Genomic DNA, 20,483 nt, shown 5'->3' with positions numbered 1-20,483 from the left:
TGATCGTCTGCCAGAAAGTGATTGCTGCAGCTGCTTAAAGCTGTAGCGCCCAGATTACTTACAGCTACTTCCGTGCAACTGATATAAGATGCGGTAAGCTGAAGACAGCTTCAACCGTCTGTTCGTTGAGAAATAGTAATGCGACCGCACCGCATTTTCTTGTTAGTAACGGTAACGGCGTTGTAACGATAGGAATAGTAATTAGTTAGATTACTCGTTACTGAAAAAAGTAACATCGTTACTTGTAATTCCGTTATTCCCATCACTGGTAAAAAGTAAACTGAGAGCATCTTTTGGACAGAGATTCACTTTTAATGCGTATGTATAATACAGCACAGATAAATAAAAAATAAACTCCAAAAACAGAAGAGTCCTTGAAATGTACAAAATATTAATAAAAAAAATTCTAAAAATGGAGGCAACTTTGCCTATGGTACAACGCATACAATGTATGAAAAGATCTTTACTGCATCCAGTCAGTTAGCTAGTTAGTACCTTGGGTTTCATATCGGCACACATGCACATATGACAAAATAACCAGCTTCTTTTATTCCATCTATACTTTTGTTGTTAAAATATTACTCCAACCAAGTGCTGTATGGTTTTTATATTTTTAGTAGTGTGTCACACAAACAGCAAATATTGTCAAAAAAGTACGAAATCTTTGGGGGTGCTTTGATTCATTTTGAACACCCCCAAAATGGTGAAGCACCCCCAAAATGGTCTAAAAACGCCCCTGGCCTCTGCTTTTTTGGTATATCTCTTTAGCACAGTGGCCAGAGCTGTGAGCTTTTGTTTGGCAGTTTCTAGACTCATACAGACATCTGGTTCTACCTCTTTTTCATCCAGGACCTGTCTCTCATGATGCCCTTTTGCACCCCACTTAACCGACTAACATCCTTCCAGGCTTCCAGCCTTCTTCTCCAAGGGAGGCAACAGATGTTGAATTGGCTTCGCTGCTGGATATATATTATATACATATAAATCCAGCAGAGGAATCAATTCAACATCTGTTGGGTAGGAAATGTTAGAGTAATACAAAGGAAAAGCACAGGGCTACTCAGTGTGAAGATGAGTGCGTTGCAAGTTTGAATTTCTATCAAGAATTTCCTCCACAGTGCTCGCCACACCCTTACCCTAAGTGAGTTCAATTACCTGCACACACAACATTCATACTGACGGAGTTCTACATTTTCTATTAAAATGTTTTAAATGTCACAATTTGGACAAAATCATACATTTCTATAGCAAGACTTTCCTCGGTATCAATTTTACTGTGAGCAGGAGAACATGTGGTTGTGGAGAAACTGACTCATCAGTAGAGGGAGCTCTGACTCTGACAGGTGAAATCAGGGCATGACTTGGATTTTGTAGTTTTTTTCTTGGCATTAAAAAAAGGTATTCCACAGTTGGATTAATATAAAACCCCCCATATGGTCACACAAAACCCCAGCAAAGACATCAAGCCTGCCCTGAAACCATTTCTTGGTAATTGCAACTATTAAACTTGAATTAGGATAATGGTATTTATGAGGTTTTGGCACGATATTATTAAAAGCAGATTCAGAATAACTTTGGTGGAAAGTAATTTAATGCTAAATCTACAACTTCATTTTTATTAATAACACTTCTGATCCTTGTACTTACCAGTGAGCGTTGTTGGTAAGCATGTCCATCCGTTTATAACCACAGTGTATCCCCCTTCTAATGGCTGCCTCCAACAGGATGACTCTCTGTGTCCCGAAGCCAGACTTGTAAACTTTTAAAAAGGTCTTGAGCAATAGTTTGAAACTTTTTGAAGTTTTTTTTTGTTAATTCGATTCTTCTTTTTTCTTTCACTAAATTGGTCTTCTACCTGATCATTTTCAGAATAAACTTTGTTTTCTTTTGTTAAGCCACTTAACCTTGACCTGTGAATCATTCAAACATAAAAAGATACCTAACTTTACAGGTGCAGGGACGAACCAGTGTTGTGCCTTTACATAACAGAGAGCTTAGAGACGAACCCTTTTTAAATTGCATCTGTAGGTACTGTTTTATAATAGCCTGTCATAAAAACAAATCATTTGTTCCCATTTCTTTAGTTCATCCCATAAAAATAATGACATAAAATAATATTGTTAGCCAAAAACTTAAAAGCATATCTCAGCATGGCGTGCAGCCCATCCTACAAAGAAAACAAAAACCAAAAATTGAGAAGTGGAAGGAAAGCCTAAACAGGAGAAGGAGAAAAAATGAGTGGCAACTGGACTTATGGGGTAAATTTTGAATTCAAATCATCGTCAGTGGTGTTGGAGAGCTTGTCAAAATTAATGGAATTATGAATGCAGAAAAGCACAGTCAGAATTTGATCCACCATACAAAACCATCTGGGGAAGTATATCTGATTGGCAACAGCTTTATTTTTCAGTATGACAATGATCCCAAACACACTGAAAGTTCAGTAAAAGCATGCTTGGATAGAAAAAACAGACAGTGACAGTCCCTAGAGCCCTGACCTCAATATTACTAAAGCAGTGTGCAATCATCTTGACTGAGAATGGAACAAATGGCAGCCAACATCAAAAGAAAAGCTTTGAATCTTATTCAGGAATCCTGTGGAAATATTCCTGAAGGCTTCCTAAAAAATTACAAGAAATCTTGAGAGCTCAGACTGTGTTTAAGAATAAAGATAGTCATACCAAATATTGTCTGTCAAGCATGTTAGAATTGTTCAATCTTTGTTTTTGCTTTACATGCTGTAGAGTATTTCTGTCTATTCTTGCACCTATTCCCCATTTGCACAATCCTGCATATGTAAGTCCTCGGCCACCTGCTTAACAGCTTCAAGGTTATTTCTTGAAACTGCTATGTTGATGATTCACAGCTGTACTTTCCCGTTAAGCCTAACAACCACAAGAGCCTCTACGATTCTACTCAGCTAGTACAATTCAATATAAAATTCTTTGCTTCAAATGATGGTGTACTTTTGATCAAGATCTCCAAAGTCATCCAGCGTTGCTCTTTTCATCTAACAAAGAAAATCAAACATGTCTCTCTTAGTCTGCCATCAATTAGTCCAGAAAGCAGCAGCAGGGATTTAAATAAAGGTGTTAAACCAGTGTTTAACCTACTTTATTGGTGTGTTTAATTCCAATGCCTGTATGCACAAGATTAAAAAAAACGACGGAGTCTCGCGCAGATTACTTTAATAAACAAAAACCTTGACTATGGCAAGAATAATCACTGCTGATGCTGTGATTTTAAGTTTGGGTGATATTATATTACAAATAAACTAGAAAAAAAAAATCTGTTTAAAGCAGGTGTTTTTTGTTTCCTTTTGTGAAGTCTGTTGTTATGGTGTTCATTTTTACACCATCCAGTGATTTCTTATTCCAGCTGAATAGATGACACTTTAATGGTGTGCCTGCTGACAAAACTGCACAGAGTCAGCTGTTAGGACACATTTGCCGACAGAGGTGTTGCTTAGTACGTCTAAAGCTAAGGAAATTGTTTCCTCTCAATGTTCTTTGTTGCCATCAGAATCCAATTACCTTACAGTGAAAAACATATTGGTCGTTTTGGCCGACCCCATCATCAACTTTAACCTGAAATACATTTGGGAGCCACAGCAGAACAATAATGAGAACTTCATTCATCCACCTTTAGCATTTGACACCAGAGCAGCTTTATTTAATGGACAGTGAAGAGTTTATTTTAATTCTGTTTACACACAATAAAACAGTTAAACACTTCAAACAGCTGGTACAATTTGTTGAAATACTATTTTTTCTTGCCACCCTTTGGAGCTTTTTCTAATCCTTGAATGTATTTCCGAGGAATTTGATAATGATCTGAAAGTAGAATAAAAGACAAAATGACTTTATTTGTGCAGCTGAAGGAATTATGATAAAATACTGAATTCCCTACAGGTCCATACCCAGCAGCAATTTGCCAACTTGTTGAATCTGGTTGCCTTGGATCTGGACCAAGACTCTGTCCTTGGCTCCGGGGACAGGCTGCAAGACAGAGCTGGCCTGAACTCTATGCTGCAAAACACTGGCAACAACTGCAGGATCCAACCCGTACACTTCCAGGTTCTTTATCAAAGTCACCTACAGGTTGCATATATAAAACAACTAATTAAAATATTTAATCATTCATGTTAACTAGTGAGGTCATTACTATATACAGTCTGTATAAATGGAGGGCACTGACAAGTTTATTTTTCAAAACGTAAGATGCACCTATAATATATCATTCATTACTAGATTAAAAAACAAAAACATACATGATGTGTCTCCAATGACAGCAATCTTGGCTGGGGTGTGGGGATATCACTTTTTTTAAAGAATGAAATATCTATTAGCTGGATTGACTGGAAGTTTTGCACAAAGATTTATAGCTCCCAGAGCAGGAAACTCAATAGCGTTGGTGACTGAATGAGCTCACAGACCCTGTGTAAAAAAAGTAAAAGACTGTACTGAATGCTTGCAGAGGGACTGGTTGTTCTCCACAGTGACAAATGGCATGTTTAGAAAAGTAAAGGTGTAGTGTTCAACCCTAAAAACACTGTTCCAGCTGCCAACCATCTGACGTGGAACTTGATAAGAGGCATTTAACCAAACATTAGTGGGGGTGTATGCATATATTTGAGCTTATATGTAATTTTGCACCCAATTTTCTTTGAAAGTTATGGTAAGAGAACACTTCTAAGAAATCATTAAAAGCCCAAAAGTATCATGAAACTCATGCCCACAATGAGCGCATGTAAGCTTTTTACCACACTATCTGTATGATAAGTGTTAAATATTTTAGTGTATGGAATATGCTTAAGAATTCATAAAAAGCACCAAGGTCATTAATCTGTACTCAGTACTTTTTAAAAAAACAAACAAACAAATTCATCCAGAAATGGCCAAACTGGAGAAAAAAATTGGCACCTTCTTATTCGACCCTCGAGAAGCCACAGTAATGTCTATGGGCTCAATATGGCCTTTCTTTACTATAGGTGGTTGCCCTGGAAACACAGCTTGATAGCACTCCTGCATTCTTCCCAGTGTTCTGTCGAAAACAAGGTTAATTGTTAGCATTAGCAAAATGGAAAAAACAAAACATAGTGTAGATACTATAAAAGTACAATCTTCACAGATTGCAATGAAGAATAACTTTACTTTCCAAAATTCCCAGTAGCTGTTCTTTTAATTTCACTGCACACAATGCACTATTTGTGCAAACCTTTCAGGCTATAACAGGAAAAACCCCACTGAGAGCACACTGGGCAGCCACCCATCACAATCTGCCCCCCTTAGTGATGCTGGTGACTTTTCTTAAAGACCTGAGATCTAAGCCAATCATAACCTAGCAAAAAACAAACAAACAAACAAACAAATCCCAAATTACATTAACTGCATTGCAAACTATGTCAGCAGCAGTGATGTGTTACAGATTTACAGATTAGACCAGGATTAAATGATGCATTAGTATGATCATTTAATCTTTCTGATGGGCAAGGTTGGCCCACTTTAGTAATTAGGGCCAATTTAAATGTGGATTTGCATTGGCTACTTTAACCAGTAAATCTGTCTAATTTACTAAAATACTGATGTATTATATACAATTTATATGCAGTTGAATGCTACAGAAATAGGGCTGTTCGATATAACGATATATATCGGATAACGATATGAAAATGTCAATCGTTGCATATTATGCTATCGTTTGTTTCGTGTTGTCGCAGAATAAACTTTTTACGGCAATATTTTTTCATCGTTTTGATGGTCACTGTAGAATTTCTTAAAGTTCTCTCTTTCTCTTATATTTAATATAACCACACTACGGACGGACAAACGACTGTTTTTATGAGTTTACGTTAGCAACAACGACGGTAAAACCATCGCGTGGCTCCGTCGTCCGCTTGTTTATTTTCCACATAAACCTTTCACAAGAAAGCTGAAGATTGTGTTGAGATTTTTCAAAATAAACTGAATCACGTGAAAGAGTACGCAGAGTGTTTATGGATGAGAAGCAAAAAAAGTGCTGTCAGGTGCTAAAAAATAAACCTTAGAATCAAACGTTAGAACCGGCTGTTCCCTGCAGCACGCTGTGTAATAAATACTCACAAAGAAAATGTCTAAAAATGTATAGTTTCATGCATCGGTCAAAACACTTGTCTCCAGGTACACGACCAGCTAAAAAAAAAAAACAAAATTTTTTTTTACCCAAATCGAGTTGCCTGACATTCACGGAATTTACAGAAAATGTAAAATTTTTGTGATATATACCGTTGTCGGGACGATAAATGTCTTATATCGGGATATGAAATTTGGTCATATAGCACAGCCCTATACAGGAATGCAAACTATTTTTGTCTATTTCTAGTACAGCTATTTTTAAGTGTGGGTGGGGTACAGTACTTCAAAAAGCAACATGTTCAATGTTGTACACAGCGCTTTAAAAAAAGTTCGTCTTTACCTGCTAAAGAGGTCATCCCATTTGAGAGAGACTACCTCCTGATACTCTGATTTCTCCAGTAAGCAGTCACACAGAGTTGGGTTGATGGTCACGTAACTAGTAAAGAGGACAAAAACAGTGAGGCTTGAGGGATGGCACTAAACAGGGAGCATGCTGCACTGTTAAGCCATGCCAGCTTTGTGGCAGATAGTTTATTTTCTCCCATAAATCACTGCTAATTTGTTTCACATCAGATGAGGAACAAATTATTAGAAAAGGAAACATGAGATGTTTTTTGGAGTCTCAGAGTCACATTTAAACATTTTAGCTTATTATAATGTTATTAAGGGAGCTAAGGTCAGTTCTGTATTTAACAGTCAGTGAGACTGCTGTTCACCACCACGCCCAGTTCAAAGAAACTCAGCAGCGTGGCCTCCAGGTTTTCAATGTTTAGTTGTTCTGTGTTCTTCTGTCTGTGGTTTTTCAAATATCCACTCTGAATCACAGTAGAGTTTTGAACAGCCTCTTACTTCTTATTATTTTCATCCACCAGCTCATTGTTCTTCACATACTCCGTGACAATACTTCTTACTTCAGCAGGATGCAGTGTAGCTCCTTTCCTAAAGAGGCAACAAAGCACACATTAGTATCACCGATCAATACAAATGAGAAAAACTTATAAAGGCTACCTAAGCTTTAATAAAAATATCTACTTTCTTTTGATTCTTGTATTAGGAAATAAACTCATCTATATAAAGCAACACAGCTAGAAAAAACCTGCAGATTTCAAGTTGAATCAGCAGTTTTACTCAAAGTATTTAAATTAAGGCTAAGAGGTTTAAAGCTCAGGAAAACAGATGCAGGGTTGTTGTATTAGACTGCATTAGCTTATGTTAGATGTACATCAACTAAAGCTAAATACTGCAGAATTTATACTCTGGGCCAGTTTGTGCTGGTTGTCCTGTTGAATGCCTTAAAGTCTAAGGCTTAGACTAAAGAAGAATCAACTAAAAATATGCAAAAGCCAACCCAAAATATGAGGATAACTTATTTTAAAGCATAGACCATGGGTTCACTTTAACATATTGTAAAGTGAATGATAGCGATCCTCTGCTAACAATGATTTTCTGAGGTTCTTGAGGATGTTACTTAAACAAATGCTCCTGACCGCCTGTGGTTAACTGAGCTGTTTTGGTAGACCTACACTGGTGGTTTTAATGTTCTGGCTAATTAGTATATAAACAAACAGTCCTTGGAGTAATAGTGTGGGTTTTCCACAGAAGCTTCTGAAGCTAATTTAAATGTATTAAAATAACTCTCTCAGTCCAAGATTGTTTCAGCATATAGTCATTTCATTGGATATTTCAAGGGATTATTTTATATGAATTACACTGCCCTCCAAGAATTCAGACAATAACCCTTTTCAGAATCAGTATAAACATTTCACCTGTCACAACAGGTCACGCACCGTACTAGAAGCTCCTGGATATTAAAACCTAAGCTGGGAACGCTCTACATTTCCCACTATGAGTGGTCACCATACAAAGCACACTAGGCTTATTTATTTTATGCTTATTTATTCTATCCTGTTATTCTATTTATATTATTAATTTAGTTTTACCTAATATCTATTGATTGTATTCTTATTCATTTTTTATCTTCTTACTCTGTTTATACTTATATTTATATTGTATCCCACTCTTATTTATTTTATCTTTTTATCCTGTTTATATTCTTATTAGGTTATATCTCCAGTGTTTCCTCCGAGGGGGCTCTCTGCACCGGGGCTGTGATCGACCGTGGCTGCTGGGGCTCTGTGGATCCTCTCAGCCTGGCTGGGGGGCTTCTTTGCCGCCCTCCTGCTGTGTGCCCAGCCTGGAGGCTGCGGTCTGTGACCAGCTCCCGGTGCAGACGGCTCCCTGTGATAGTGTTTCCTCACTTGGCTAATGCGTACCCAGCCCAATTTTACTCTTTAAGTGTGTGTGTGTGTGTATGTGTGTGTGTGTGTGTGTGTGTGTGTGTGTGGGGGGGGGGGGGGGGGGGGGGGGGGTATCCATGACCGTTTCTGTTAATGAGAGTGCGGGGGATGAGTGGGAGGGTGGGGTGGGGTGGGCTGCTTTTAACCATGTAAAGCACTTTGTGCTACAGTTTGTTTTGTATGAAAAGTGCTTTATAAATAAAGATTGATTGATTGATTGATAGGAGGAAGATCAAGTAAGTAAGTCAGCAGGGGGCAGTTTTTTTAGAAAGCATTGTCATGTGTTTTGCTTTATTCGTGTTAACTTGCCATCTCCACTTTAGAAGACAGATGTGTGGTAAGAGGCTGAATGAGTTGCAATTTTTCTTTTCTTTTCTTTTTTTCTTTTTACAATGTGGCAGCCGGGCAACAATTACAGTCAGCTCCTATAAGTGTCATTTCTAGAGATGCACCCATCCACTGAGCTAGGGAGCAGAATCAGGACAATTTTCGGTGTTCTTGGCCTGGACTGGTGACCAGCTTGTCGGCCTGATGTATGTTCGATTATGAGCCTGTCTATTTCATGCATGTGCAACATGCACACAGCGTCACAGGCTAATAGTTGCTCACAATCTTACAGCCACATGTTATTAGTGTGAGGCTGTGGCCCATAGCGTGATGAAGACACAAAGTAAACCTAACGCGACCCTTCAATCACCCTCACCCAGCTGCACGGACATTTTAAAGAACCTAACACAGACAAAGTGGCTAAAAGCTAAAGCTATCCAGAGCCACAAGCCAGCAGCTTCGACAAAAACCTCGGTATGGAGGATCAAAGAACTGAGGAAAATCATTTAGATGAGTGAAAAAGAGAAAAGGGTCAATGTCCTGGCATTTGTTGATTTAATAAACATGCTAAAAAAATGATGTTATACATATAAAAATGATGCTGCACCTGCTATTGTTTGGCTTTATTTTCAGAGTTGTTTCAGTGAGAGAAGATCCTTTAACTTATAGCAGTTTGAAGGGAAATTGTAAAGTTTAACAAATTAATTTTATTATGAAAATAATATATTGCATTACAGAAAGGCTGCTTGTAGTTCTTAGAAAGAACATGACAACTGGCAGTTCACAGAATCTTCCAAGAAAACGGCTATTTCTGTTTCAGCACAATTTGCTCCGTTTGATCTAAGAAAACCCTATAGTACTGATGATGTACTATTAGTAACACATGGCTTTTCATAGACGGGAAAAAAGCAAATGAAAAACCTTCTGTCAAAAACCCCAAATTACAATGGAAACCATATTAGAAGTTTGAATTTACAGGTCCCTATGGGGAAAACTACTTGAAAACTATAGATGGAGCAATAAATTAGCAATCAAACGAGTGATTTCAGATGCATCTAAAGACCAGGAATTCTTCAGCTTGTGTAAGACAAATATTGCCCTATCAGTTCACAGATTGGTCAGAGGGTGAGGCCAATTATCAGCAGCTCTCCCGGAGTTGCTTGGGATTCAGTGTCTCTTCTAAAGAAACACAAGCTCCAACTCTCCCTGCTATGTCCCCCTGCTGTCCGACCCATGCGAACAGGAGGAAGTATGAAGAGGCAGGGTTAGGAAAACATACAGACCTCTTGTTTGCATTCAGAAAGAGAGGCTCCAGCCGAGCAGACACAGAGTACAGAGTTGTGATCTCTGGAGGATGATACGGAATTTCTCCTTCCTCTCCATCCGGCAGCGGAGTCGATTCAACATCTGTGTCCTCGGGAAAGCTGAAGGAACGCAGTCTACAAAAAAAACAAGGCTACAGTAATACAAAGTACAAACACAGAGCTAGTCTTGCTGAATGTGGGTGGGTTGCAAGTTTCAATCCCTATGAAGAATTTCTTTATTTTGAAAAAGGCCTCGACTCACTCTGGATTCTTCCAGTCCACCTCCACAATACTCTCCACACCCTTGGTGAGTTCCTTTACTCGCACAATGTTATACTGTTGCTCCATGGTCTGTAGAAACTTGGAAAGCTGTTAGAAAAGACACACATACTGATGAGGTTATGCATTTCACACTAAAATGTGTTCAATGTCACAAGCTGGACACATGATACCTTCTTATAGCTCGACTTCTTGATATCAAGTTGCTTTCCACTTGGGCTGAAAAATACAAGGCGTTTTCAGTAATAATTTTCCTTTCCCCTCAAAACTTCTACAAAGGTGATTTATACATTACCAGCAGGAGAACATATGGTTGCGGAGAAATGTACTCGTCAGTAGAGGGAGCTCTGACTTCTTCACCTTGCTCTTTAGGGCATGAAGAAAGCACTGCAACAGCATGGCGTCCATTACCTCTGTGAAAACAAGGCATGACCTGTATTACATACTTTTCTCTGAGCATGCAAAAAAAAGTATTCCACAGCTGAATTAACATAACAAAACCACATGTTCACAAAAAAACCCAACAAAGTCATCGAGCCTGCCCTGCAACCATTTAGTAGTCATTACGTCAATCAGATTTGAATCGGGGATTAAAGTATTTATGAGGTTTTGGTGAAGTATTATTAAAAGCAGATTCAGAACAACTTTGGTGGGAAGTGATTTAATGGCAAATCTATAACTTCATTTTCATTAATAACACTTCTGATCCTTGCACTTACCATCATCCTGTTACATCAAGGAAAATATATGAGAGAATTTGATTACATCTGGTACCTTGTGGTGTTTTCTGCTCATCCTGGGTCGTCTCCTCCTTCTCATTGTTCTTTTCGCCCTTCTCTTCATCCTGTTCAACTAGGCTCAGCTCCTCAAAACAAGACTGGGCTTGATCTGTGACCGTTTCCTCTGGACTGTGCTGCTCTTCCACACACTTATCAACTTCCTCCTCCTCGTTGTCACTGATTTCACATTCCTCACCGTTCTCCCCATGTGCTTCACTTTCTGCATCTGGTAAAGAAGGAGGACTTGACTTATCTCCAAAAGCCCTGAAAAGGATATGAAACTGGCATTAGAGCCTTTTGACTTTTTGCCTCCACCAGCCAATCAACTTGCAGTTTAAACTGATGCTTGTTCAAACTCAAATCAGACAAACTCACCACAAACAAAATACAGTCCTTTTTACCTGCATCACTACCTTTATTTTAAACTGTTCTAATGAGTAGCCACTTTACTGGACACAGTTATTCAGCTATTCAGTAATACAAAATGCCTTCTTTATTACAGAGGTCAGAGGAGAAAGGCCAGACTCCTTTGATGAAGACAACACTTCAAATCAAATAATCACTTATTATGCAGAAGAGCATGTCTAAATGCACAACACGTCAAACCTTGAAGCAGATGTGCTACAGCAGCAGGAGACCACAAAAAGTGAGACTCATGTCAGCTAAGAACAGGAAACTGAATTCACATGGGCTCGCCCAGATTGGACGACACTGGAAAAGTGTCACCTGGTCTGGAGACTCTCCATTTCTGCTGCAACATTCAAATGTAAAGTCAGAGTTTGGCATAAACAACATGAAAGCATGGATCCCTTTTACCTTGGTTCAGGCTGGTGGTGGTGGTGTAGTGCTGTGGGGATAGTTTGTTAATATACTTTTGGTCCCTTAGTATCAACAGATCATTGTTTAAATGCCACAGCCTATCTGGCTATTGATGGTGACCATGCCCGTCCAGGGCTCTAGAGTGCGACCAAATTTTTCAGCGGTGCGACTAAAAAAAAATATTTGGTCGCAACTGTTCAGGTAACAAAAAAAAAAAAAAAAAAAAAAAAATCTCTGCAACTCTCCGTGTGGTCAACAACAGACACACATTATGCCCCTATCGTGGACTAAACCAATCAGAGATAGTCAGGGGCGGGACCTCTCTGATTGGCCGTGGTCCAGTTGAAAGTGCAGTTGGAAGAGGGAGGTGAGTAGCTTGAATCAAGCGATATCGAGTCATTAAATCCTGAACTGACTTTTAAGTATAACTGTGTTTTGCGAGAAACGCCAGATTCTCAGATTAAAGCTCACAAAACTATTTCAACAACCACCAAACAGCAAATGAGAGCAGGTACATGGACTCCACACAAAGACGTAAACACAGAGCGGACCCGACGCATCAGAATCAGCTTTGTCTTTCTCGGCTTTCTCACCCGACGGCCCGTAGACGGACACGCTGTCGGAGCTCACCGATTCTGATGCGTCGGGTCCACTCTGAGTTTACGTCTTTTTGCGCTGATTCTGAGCTGCAGGTTTTGTCTCTCTCCAACCAAAATCCGCCGAGCCAGCAGCAAAAGAAGCAGCAAACTACGCTTCACATTTGATCAATGTCGTCATGAATTCACTCTGAGTTTTGCTGTTTTGCTTCCATCACGATAAAAATCACACTTCATGCACAGCTCTCTCTCTCTCTCTCTCTCCCTCTCTCTGTACTTCAAGAACAGTTTCCCGTCTCAAATCTCTGTTTTCTGCATTATCCATTCGCTTATTACCCACCAGTCTACCGTTGTTTACAGCGCGGTCTTTTTCTTTTTTCACTTAAATGACCTCGGACAAGAAAGCCTAATTTCTGCTGTTCAATACTGAAGAAATTTAAACTTTGTAAAATTGTGCAAAATTACAGAATATTTTTAAGGTTATCTGCTATAAAAAGCCAGGCCAGGAAAATCTCCTTCTTTTTCTGTGTTTTATTCTCAGTTACTTTCACACAAAGGCATCTGCTGTGATGTTCACAATTCTGATGAAGTCTCACATGTATCAGTACTAATAAATGATCAGAATTATAATATTTCTGACTGTCTGAGGTTAAATTGAATCGAATGGATTATAGAAATCAGTGATGATACCCAGCCCTAGTGAGTAGCCTAGGCCCGACAGAAGTGGATGTAGCTGTGGATAATAAGAAAAGATGAAAAGAACTATTGATAACTTTTGTGTTAAGTTAAGGCATGATCCGTCTGAAATTCATAGCCAGCTCTGACACGTTGCCATCAATCTTTGAATGCTGAAAAAGCACAGTGTATCCAGAAAACACATTATATGCTGCAATAAATGCACTGCCCAAGTGTCCCCTCTCCCCACTGCCTTTCAGCAGCATGCAACAGCAAACAGGTCGTCAGGCCAAGATGATGATTAAGTTTAACATTTTCTACAATATTGACAAAGCACTTTAAGCACAAGTTTGTTAGTTAATAATTTAGAAATGAATATTGTCTGTATGGACTGCAACTTCCCCCCAAAGAAAGTGCACATGTAAAACTGCGGTGTTAAGCGATGCGGTTGAAAAATTTGAGTGCGCCTAACTTTTGTGCCGGTGCGCCTAAATTTTTAAAGTTAGGCGCACCGGTGCGCCCATGTCAAAAAGTTAGTCTAGAGCCCTGCCAGCTATTTATGACCACAGGGTATCCATCTTTTTACGGCTGCTGCCAGGAAAATAAATGTCACAAAGCTCAAATCATCTCAAACTGTGCTCTTGAACAGTTCACTGTACTCAGATGGCCTCCAGTCACCAGATCTCAATCCAATAGAGCACCTCTGGAATGTGCTGGAACAGTAGATTTGTATCATGGATGTGCTGCCAACAAATCAATATGGACCAAAATCTCTGAGGAATGTTTCCACAACCTGGTTGAGTCCTTGCTATAAAAAATTGAGGCAGTTCTGAAAGCAAAAACAGGGGGTTCAAATCAGTACTAGCAAGGTGTATCTAATGAAGTGTTCCATGAGTGCACTGTGTGTAATGAAGATTAAATTAAACTAATAGATGGGCACTAAATATAAGCATCACTAATGCAATATCTAATCAAATTTGAAATGTCATTATTTAAGAATGTCATTTTATTTGCGGGAAATTTTTCCCAATTTACCAAACTCTAATTTGTTCATGTTTGAGTCCAAATAAATATTCATGCCAAATCTGAAGTTCACCAAGCGTTCCTAATATATTCACAGGAATGGGATGGACATGAGGTCAAAAGGACCTTTTATAGCCAAAATGTCATGAGTTCATTTCCGAAAAAGCCTTGATAAATTTCAAAGCCATTGCGTTTAGGAGAGTGGGACGGGCAGACACGATGTGCAAAACCATAATGTGCATCACTAACGAACAATGCTCAAATGTTATCAGTTTCATCTTCACTGTTTTTGGAATATCCTCATAAGGAAAAGAAGACAGGTGGTCCTTGTTGTGTAAGTGCTTCATTTTTTTTCCATCACTTTTTTTTTCCCATTTTTGCATCATCTGTCAAACCAATGGCAAATTTAGAATCACCAATAAACTAAACAACCAAGCTCTGAACTGTGGGAAATAGCCTACATGGGCAGCGGGAGAACATGCCTGGAGAAAGCCTGAGAAGCAGGTTTGAACCAACACCCAGCTGTCAGAGGTTCAAGCCAGGATACACCCAGCACAGGTCACCAGTTTGGCCAACACTGAGAGACACGCAACTACAAACATTCCCTGCCCTAGTTATTGAGAAAAACACACCTTTCCAAAAAAAATCTCCACCTGCTAGAGTCGTAATGCTAAGCTAAGGAGCTGCCAGCTGTAGCCTTCAATTTAATGGAGTGAAACGACCCTAATCAATAATGCCACTAAACTTAAATTTAAAACAATTCAATGCTGTAAGGTGAAAGCGACTCACCAGAGATAATCCATGTACGTGTGAAGAATGCAGACTCCTCTTCCTTTCATACCCAAACAGTGCATCTGTTCAGTGGACACGGCAGCTGTTCCAACTGCAACAGGTGCTCTAGGAACAACCCGAAGGACACAGTCACACTTACATTTTTTTAGGAAAGTAGGAAAGGTCTTCCAAAAGTGTTTAATATAACATACCTGTTGTTTACTAATGTAACAGCACAGCTGTCCCCCTGTTTCACATCTGGGAGACCACATGAAGGCACCACCACACCTGGGAGCATGAGATCTTTGGAAAAGCACAATATTCTCTCATAACTTGAATGCACAAAACATTTGCACATGATTCACTGATCCCCCACCTAAAAAAAAAAAAGCATACCTGCCCCTCCAGTCAATTTCTGAAGAACGGGAGGCCATGTCTTGAAGGCTGGTAGGAGAGCGGGGTATCGCCAAAGAACATACACTAATAAATATGACAAAAAAAGTTACTTAAGAGCAGATCAGTCATCCCATTGTATCCCATATTAGTGTGTTCATTGCTGTTTAATTACCGGTAGGAAAAAGTTTTTTATCCACTTCAAAGAATACTGGATTTTTATGAAGAACATAAACTGTCACAGCATCTCCCTTGTATGCATAAATCTTGACAACATTTAGTTCCTCTTTATTGGGGACCAGTTCAGATAGTTCATCAGCAGACAGCAAAGGAAAGGCTGCGGATAAGTCAGCTTTGAGCTTTCTCCTAAAGGTAACAACACAGAAATAGATAAAATACACATGAATAGATGTTTTGAAAATGTACAGATATACCATTTCAATTTATCTGATAATATCTTAACAGTTTCTGCTCGTCTTAACTGCACCATAACCCACACTATTTTTGTGCTCAACTCAAGAAATTGATCCATTTATTTGTTAAAAGATTATTCTTTTAGAATCCAAATTTATATTTTATTTATTTATTTATTTGTTTTTTTTTTCCAGCTATCAGCTATAATAGCTTGTCAAAACTATACTTCCTCTAAAATATTAGTTTCAATTGTCACCTTGCCAAAAAATAGTCATCTGCTCCTTTCAGCGGGTTATTATTTATCGCCGCTTAGGAGCCAAGAAAAGGGAATCTTAATCACCAGGGTCTGGTTCTAGAAAGCAAGTTCAATAAACTCTGAGTTGATTAAGGTCCTCTTCGCTTGGCTCATAAATAGAAATAAATGTCAGCTCAGATACATGTTCTCTCTGAGATAATCATGTGTGATTAGTGAATGAAAGCCATCATCAGTAGAGGATGAGTTTCACCATTACAACGGTTAAAGAGATGAGCCTTCATTTTAATCAAGTGGAATATGAATGTGTGTCAGTGTGCACCATGATGGTAGAGAAAAGGGGATGGGGGAGTTATTTTAACCTGCTTGGTCTAATCGGCCATCAAATGCATGTATAAAATATATAAATCTTTTATACTGGCTATGGTTACGATGTGTCTGATGAAGTTAATTCAATAAGGATGGGATATGACATCTACATTTGATATCTTTAAAGTGACACTGAGAAAATGCAGGGAACAGAAAGTGAAGATAATAGGTAGGTAACCGCTTTATCCTAAATTCTCTAGAAAATGTGTCATGGTCCAGAAGTTGAACTTTCTTTTTTTTTTAACCTGTCCCGTCATCAGAAGTGTTGTCTGAGAGCCCAACGGATTCAGAATTTGAACTTTCAAACATTATACTTTTTAAAATATTGCTCAACAAAATTTAATGGCTATATTTCAACATATGGATTTATTTCAACATGAAATTCAGTCAGACTGTCTGCAGCCTGCTTTTAAAAGCCCACTTTAAACCACATTTGGCTCTGTTTTAGCATCTCAAAGTTATCTCTGTCTCATCTTCATTCAAATATTCACATAAAGTTCAAGATCTTAACGGTCTCAGACATTTTTTCCGACTACAACCTCATAAATGATTGTGTGTTACGTGTCCAAAGCTTTAGAAAGACAAGCTTTATTTAAACAGTGATTGTTGGCTGATGATGTGACAGCTGCATTACCCTCCACAGAGTCATGGTGAAAGATGTAGTGTACAGATTTTATTCTGAGCTGGAAATAAATCGGCAGTGTAATCGCTGCGTCTGTCCTCACATTGATGACTGAGGACTCTGCTAAGTACAAAAAAATAAAGACTGACCTTGGATTCTGGTGTTTGGAAAAACATAAACTTCATATTAAATCACTCCACTGCATGATTTGATAGGGACCTCATGAAGGAGGAAATAAATCTAAATGCTTGTCAGTTGATTCAGGAGCAGCAGAAGGAGTCAGAGAGAAACTAGGAGTTCATTGAAGAAGAAAACCAGCCAGCAAGCAGGATAGGTACACAGATTCAGAGTTTAGGTTAGCATTCTTTCTGTAACAGAAACCTCAGAGTACCCTCAACTCAGGATTAAGAAACTCAGTTTTTCCTAGGGCCCAAGTTACAACCTGCATGGAGGAGGGAAATATGATTCAAACTCCAAAATGGCCCAAAGGTACTATTCATCTCATAACAGCAATCTTATAAAAGAGATGACATACAGCTCTGGGTCAGAGAAAAATCCATGTTTTAGCCAACCTCTTCATCTGTCTAACTCTGTAACTGATGAAACAAAAAATGTCATCATTGGTTCAGAAAAGCTGCATCCAAGCATCAAGTTCTCTCCTTGGTCCTTTATCCATTTATGTAACATCTGCTGTCCGAGACCTGAGTGTGATATTCAAATCTAATCACAGTTGTGAGAAACATAAACAAGATTTCCCATTCCTGCTACTATCACCTAAGGAATTTTGTAAAGATATGATCAGTACTTAGATTCAGTGTCAGACTATCATTCATACTTTAATTTCCACTGGGTTGGATTATTTTAATAATAATTACACAGGTATCAGAAAGCACTAAATCACAAAATACAACAGGTAGACCTTTTAAAAGAACCAAGAAAATTGAACATATTCCACGAGTCTTAATGCTTCTACACAGGCTCCCCATTTCTTTTAGAACTGGCATTACATTTAAAGCCCGGCCCAAGAATATATATAAACATAACCTAACTAAGAGACAAACATCAACAGGTGGAGTGGAAGAGAGAGGCTGAGCAGTTCATCTAGGCCAGCTTTTATAGTCTGGAAGAGACAGACGATCTGATTGGCTGACGATCACGATCATCATGTGCCAGTTATTAATATCAGGACTTTTTTCTGACAGTGGGAGGGAAATGACCTGCCTGAGGAAATTCAGCTGGTGTTTACTTTAAAATCACTGCTAAATATTTATTTACGTTGAAAACCTTTAAAAATTTTTTTAGCATACAATAGATTTTTTTTTTACATTCATAGATTAGCTTCACCTTATTCTTTCAACTTTTCGATTTTTATGTTATTTTTATTGGAATCACATTGTATTGGATTTACATTTTGACACCGGCGTATTTTGATTGATTTTTTTTATATATATAATTTCCACCCAGTTTGTCCGTTTATTCTGTTCCTATGCGAAGCACCTCGTAACACTGGTTTTGATAAATGTGATAAATGATATACAAATAAGCGTTATTATTATTGTTATTATTATAAGAGTAAAACTGATAGAAAAAGAACATGAACATTATTTGTCCTTGCTAAATATTGACCAATATTGACAGTGCCAGCTAATAATGAGCTTTCAGCTCAAATACGAAGATATACGGAAAAACTGATATAACGCCGCTATCTAAATCTATTCATTCACTGACCAGAAGCTTCACTGTAAGCTGAAGAGAAGAACTACACCAGTTTTGATTTATTCCATTTATGTGAGGAGGAGAGAGTCTGATACTTGGACAGATTAAAAAAAATATGTTTAGAGTCCTCCACTACATATAATAAATGTGAATATGTAGAAGAAGCAAGCGTCAGCTAAAGATGTGCGCAACAGTGACTCACCTGTCTGATCCTTTGATTACGGTGTTGGATTTGATACGAAATGGTTTGGCAAACATATTTTCATAAAACAACGTGACGTTACTCAGAAGAATTCAGCATGACCGCTTCTGATGGTACGCCTTTTCAGTACATCAGCACAGAGAGTCTAAAACGACTCATCTACAACACATAAACTGATTCTACACTGCTTGTTTATGCTTTTCAGTAGTCAACTGCTCCTCGTTGGGTGGGATGGTCCGACACATATTTATGACCGATGTGAAACTGCACAGGCAACTTTTGTTCCGCATGATGAACTAAGCACGTAGGTGTCAGTAATATTTTTTCTGCGGAGGCCAAAGTGTGTGTATATCTAAGAATCTCCGTTACCATCGACAGAATAGGCAGTAATTGTAAAACTTCTTCAAATACAGGTAAGGGTGTAAATTGTAGGCTAAACCAAGCAACTGTTTAATGTTGACTCACATGAACAGTGCTCCATGTAAAACAATTACTTGTTAAAAGTGTCGACAATTAAGCATTTCAACTAGTGAGAAAAATTTAGTGTCGTTGCAAAGAAAGACGGTTTTATTCTGTCTTTGCTGTGTAGTAATAATAATAATCCTTCTAAAACAAACAATGAAACTAATAAAAAAAACTATACATTTCCTTTATAAAGTAAATTTTAGCTCTGAAAATATTTACTCAGGGATTTTACACTACACTGATTAAAATAGGTACCTTTTCCGGAAAGCTTTGATAGGCAGAGGGGCATGCTGGGAAATATATGAGTTGAACTTCCTGACCTTGTCTCTTATAGTTTTGTTCAAAATGCTCATGAAGCTGTTGACGTCAGCTATGCAATAATAGGTTTTTAGGTAAGTAAGGAAAGAGTGTTTTTGTAAAGGATTGAATCCACGTATGCACTCCTACTGTGTACAATACATCCAGAAAGTGCTCCATTGGTAAGGATTGTTGAATGAGGAATTCCATAAGTGAGTTTGGATGTTATACAGTGATTCATCCAGTCAGTTTGTGAGGACCTGTAGTTAATGGTTTATCTTCTTTGCTCCATGCTTATAGACAGAGAGAATGTGAGATGGTGTGCTTGGTCTGGTAAAATGTGGCAGAGTTGTTACACTTGTAGCACCAACTGTCCATGTGCCCCAGAATGCAGATTCCAAAGAAGTAGAGTGGAAACGACTACTCGGTTTTCAGGTCTCCAGCTGGCTGTGTCTCTGTCTGCAGTGGAGTATAATGTCGAGTTTAGACAAATGTAAAGGTGTTGATATGGCAACATGACACGTGGGCCTCTCTTATGGTTTCCAGATGTAAGTAGGGTGCAGAAAAATTTATGTGTGAAACCCAGACACATGTGAATGGCTTATCAAAGCAACATATAGGGTCTTTGCCAATATTTACATAAATCACATTAATATATTTAATAAATCCCAATCGTTATTCTAGATCTTATCTCAATTTTTTTTCCAGAGCTCATCAGCAAAAATGTGCCCAAAGGTTCTTTACAGTCTGCTGTTTTTATTTAGATTTA

General features: G+C 38.4%; 1 protein-coding gene across 1 annotated transcript; it reads right to left on the bottom strand.

The window, feature by feature from the left end:
• Positions 1-3,311: 3,311 nt before the first annotated feature.
• eif2d (eukaryotic translation initiation factor 2D) lies at positions 3,312-19,192 on the bottom strand. The gene is made up of 15 exons (XM_063465281.1): positions 18,953-19,192; positions 15,552-15,742; positions 15,380-15,463; positions 15,196-15,286; positions 15,002-15,109; positions 11,095-11,363; positions 10,616-10,733; positions 10,494-10,539; positions 10,304-10,410; positions 10,021-10,176; positions 6,963-7,052; positions 6,454-6,549; positions 4,923-5,043; positions 3,920-4,094; positions 3,312-3,833 (listed from the first exon to the last, which is right to left on the bottom strand). Exons 1-15 carry the CDS (start codon positions 19,006-19,008, stop codon positions 3,763-3,765), a joined length of 1,779 nt encoding a protein of 592 aa, XP_063321351.1. The 5' UTR covers positions 19,009-19,192; the 3' UTR covers positions 3,312-3,762.
• Between the last annotated feature and the right edge of the window lie 1,291 nt (positions 19,193-20,483).

This window comes from Pelmatolapia mariae, linkage group LG20 (assembly GCF_036321145.2).
Source record: "Pelmatolapia mariae isolate MD_Pm_ZW linkage group LG20, Pm_UMD_F_2, whole genome shotgun sequence".
NCBI lineage: Eukaryota > Metazoa > Chordata > Actinopteri > Cichliformes > Cichlidae > Pelmatolapia > Pelmatolapia mariae.
Note: the sequence above shows the minus strand (reverse complement) of the source record. Positions and strands in the feature narration are given on the sequence as shown.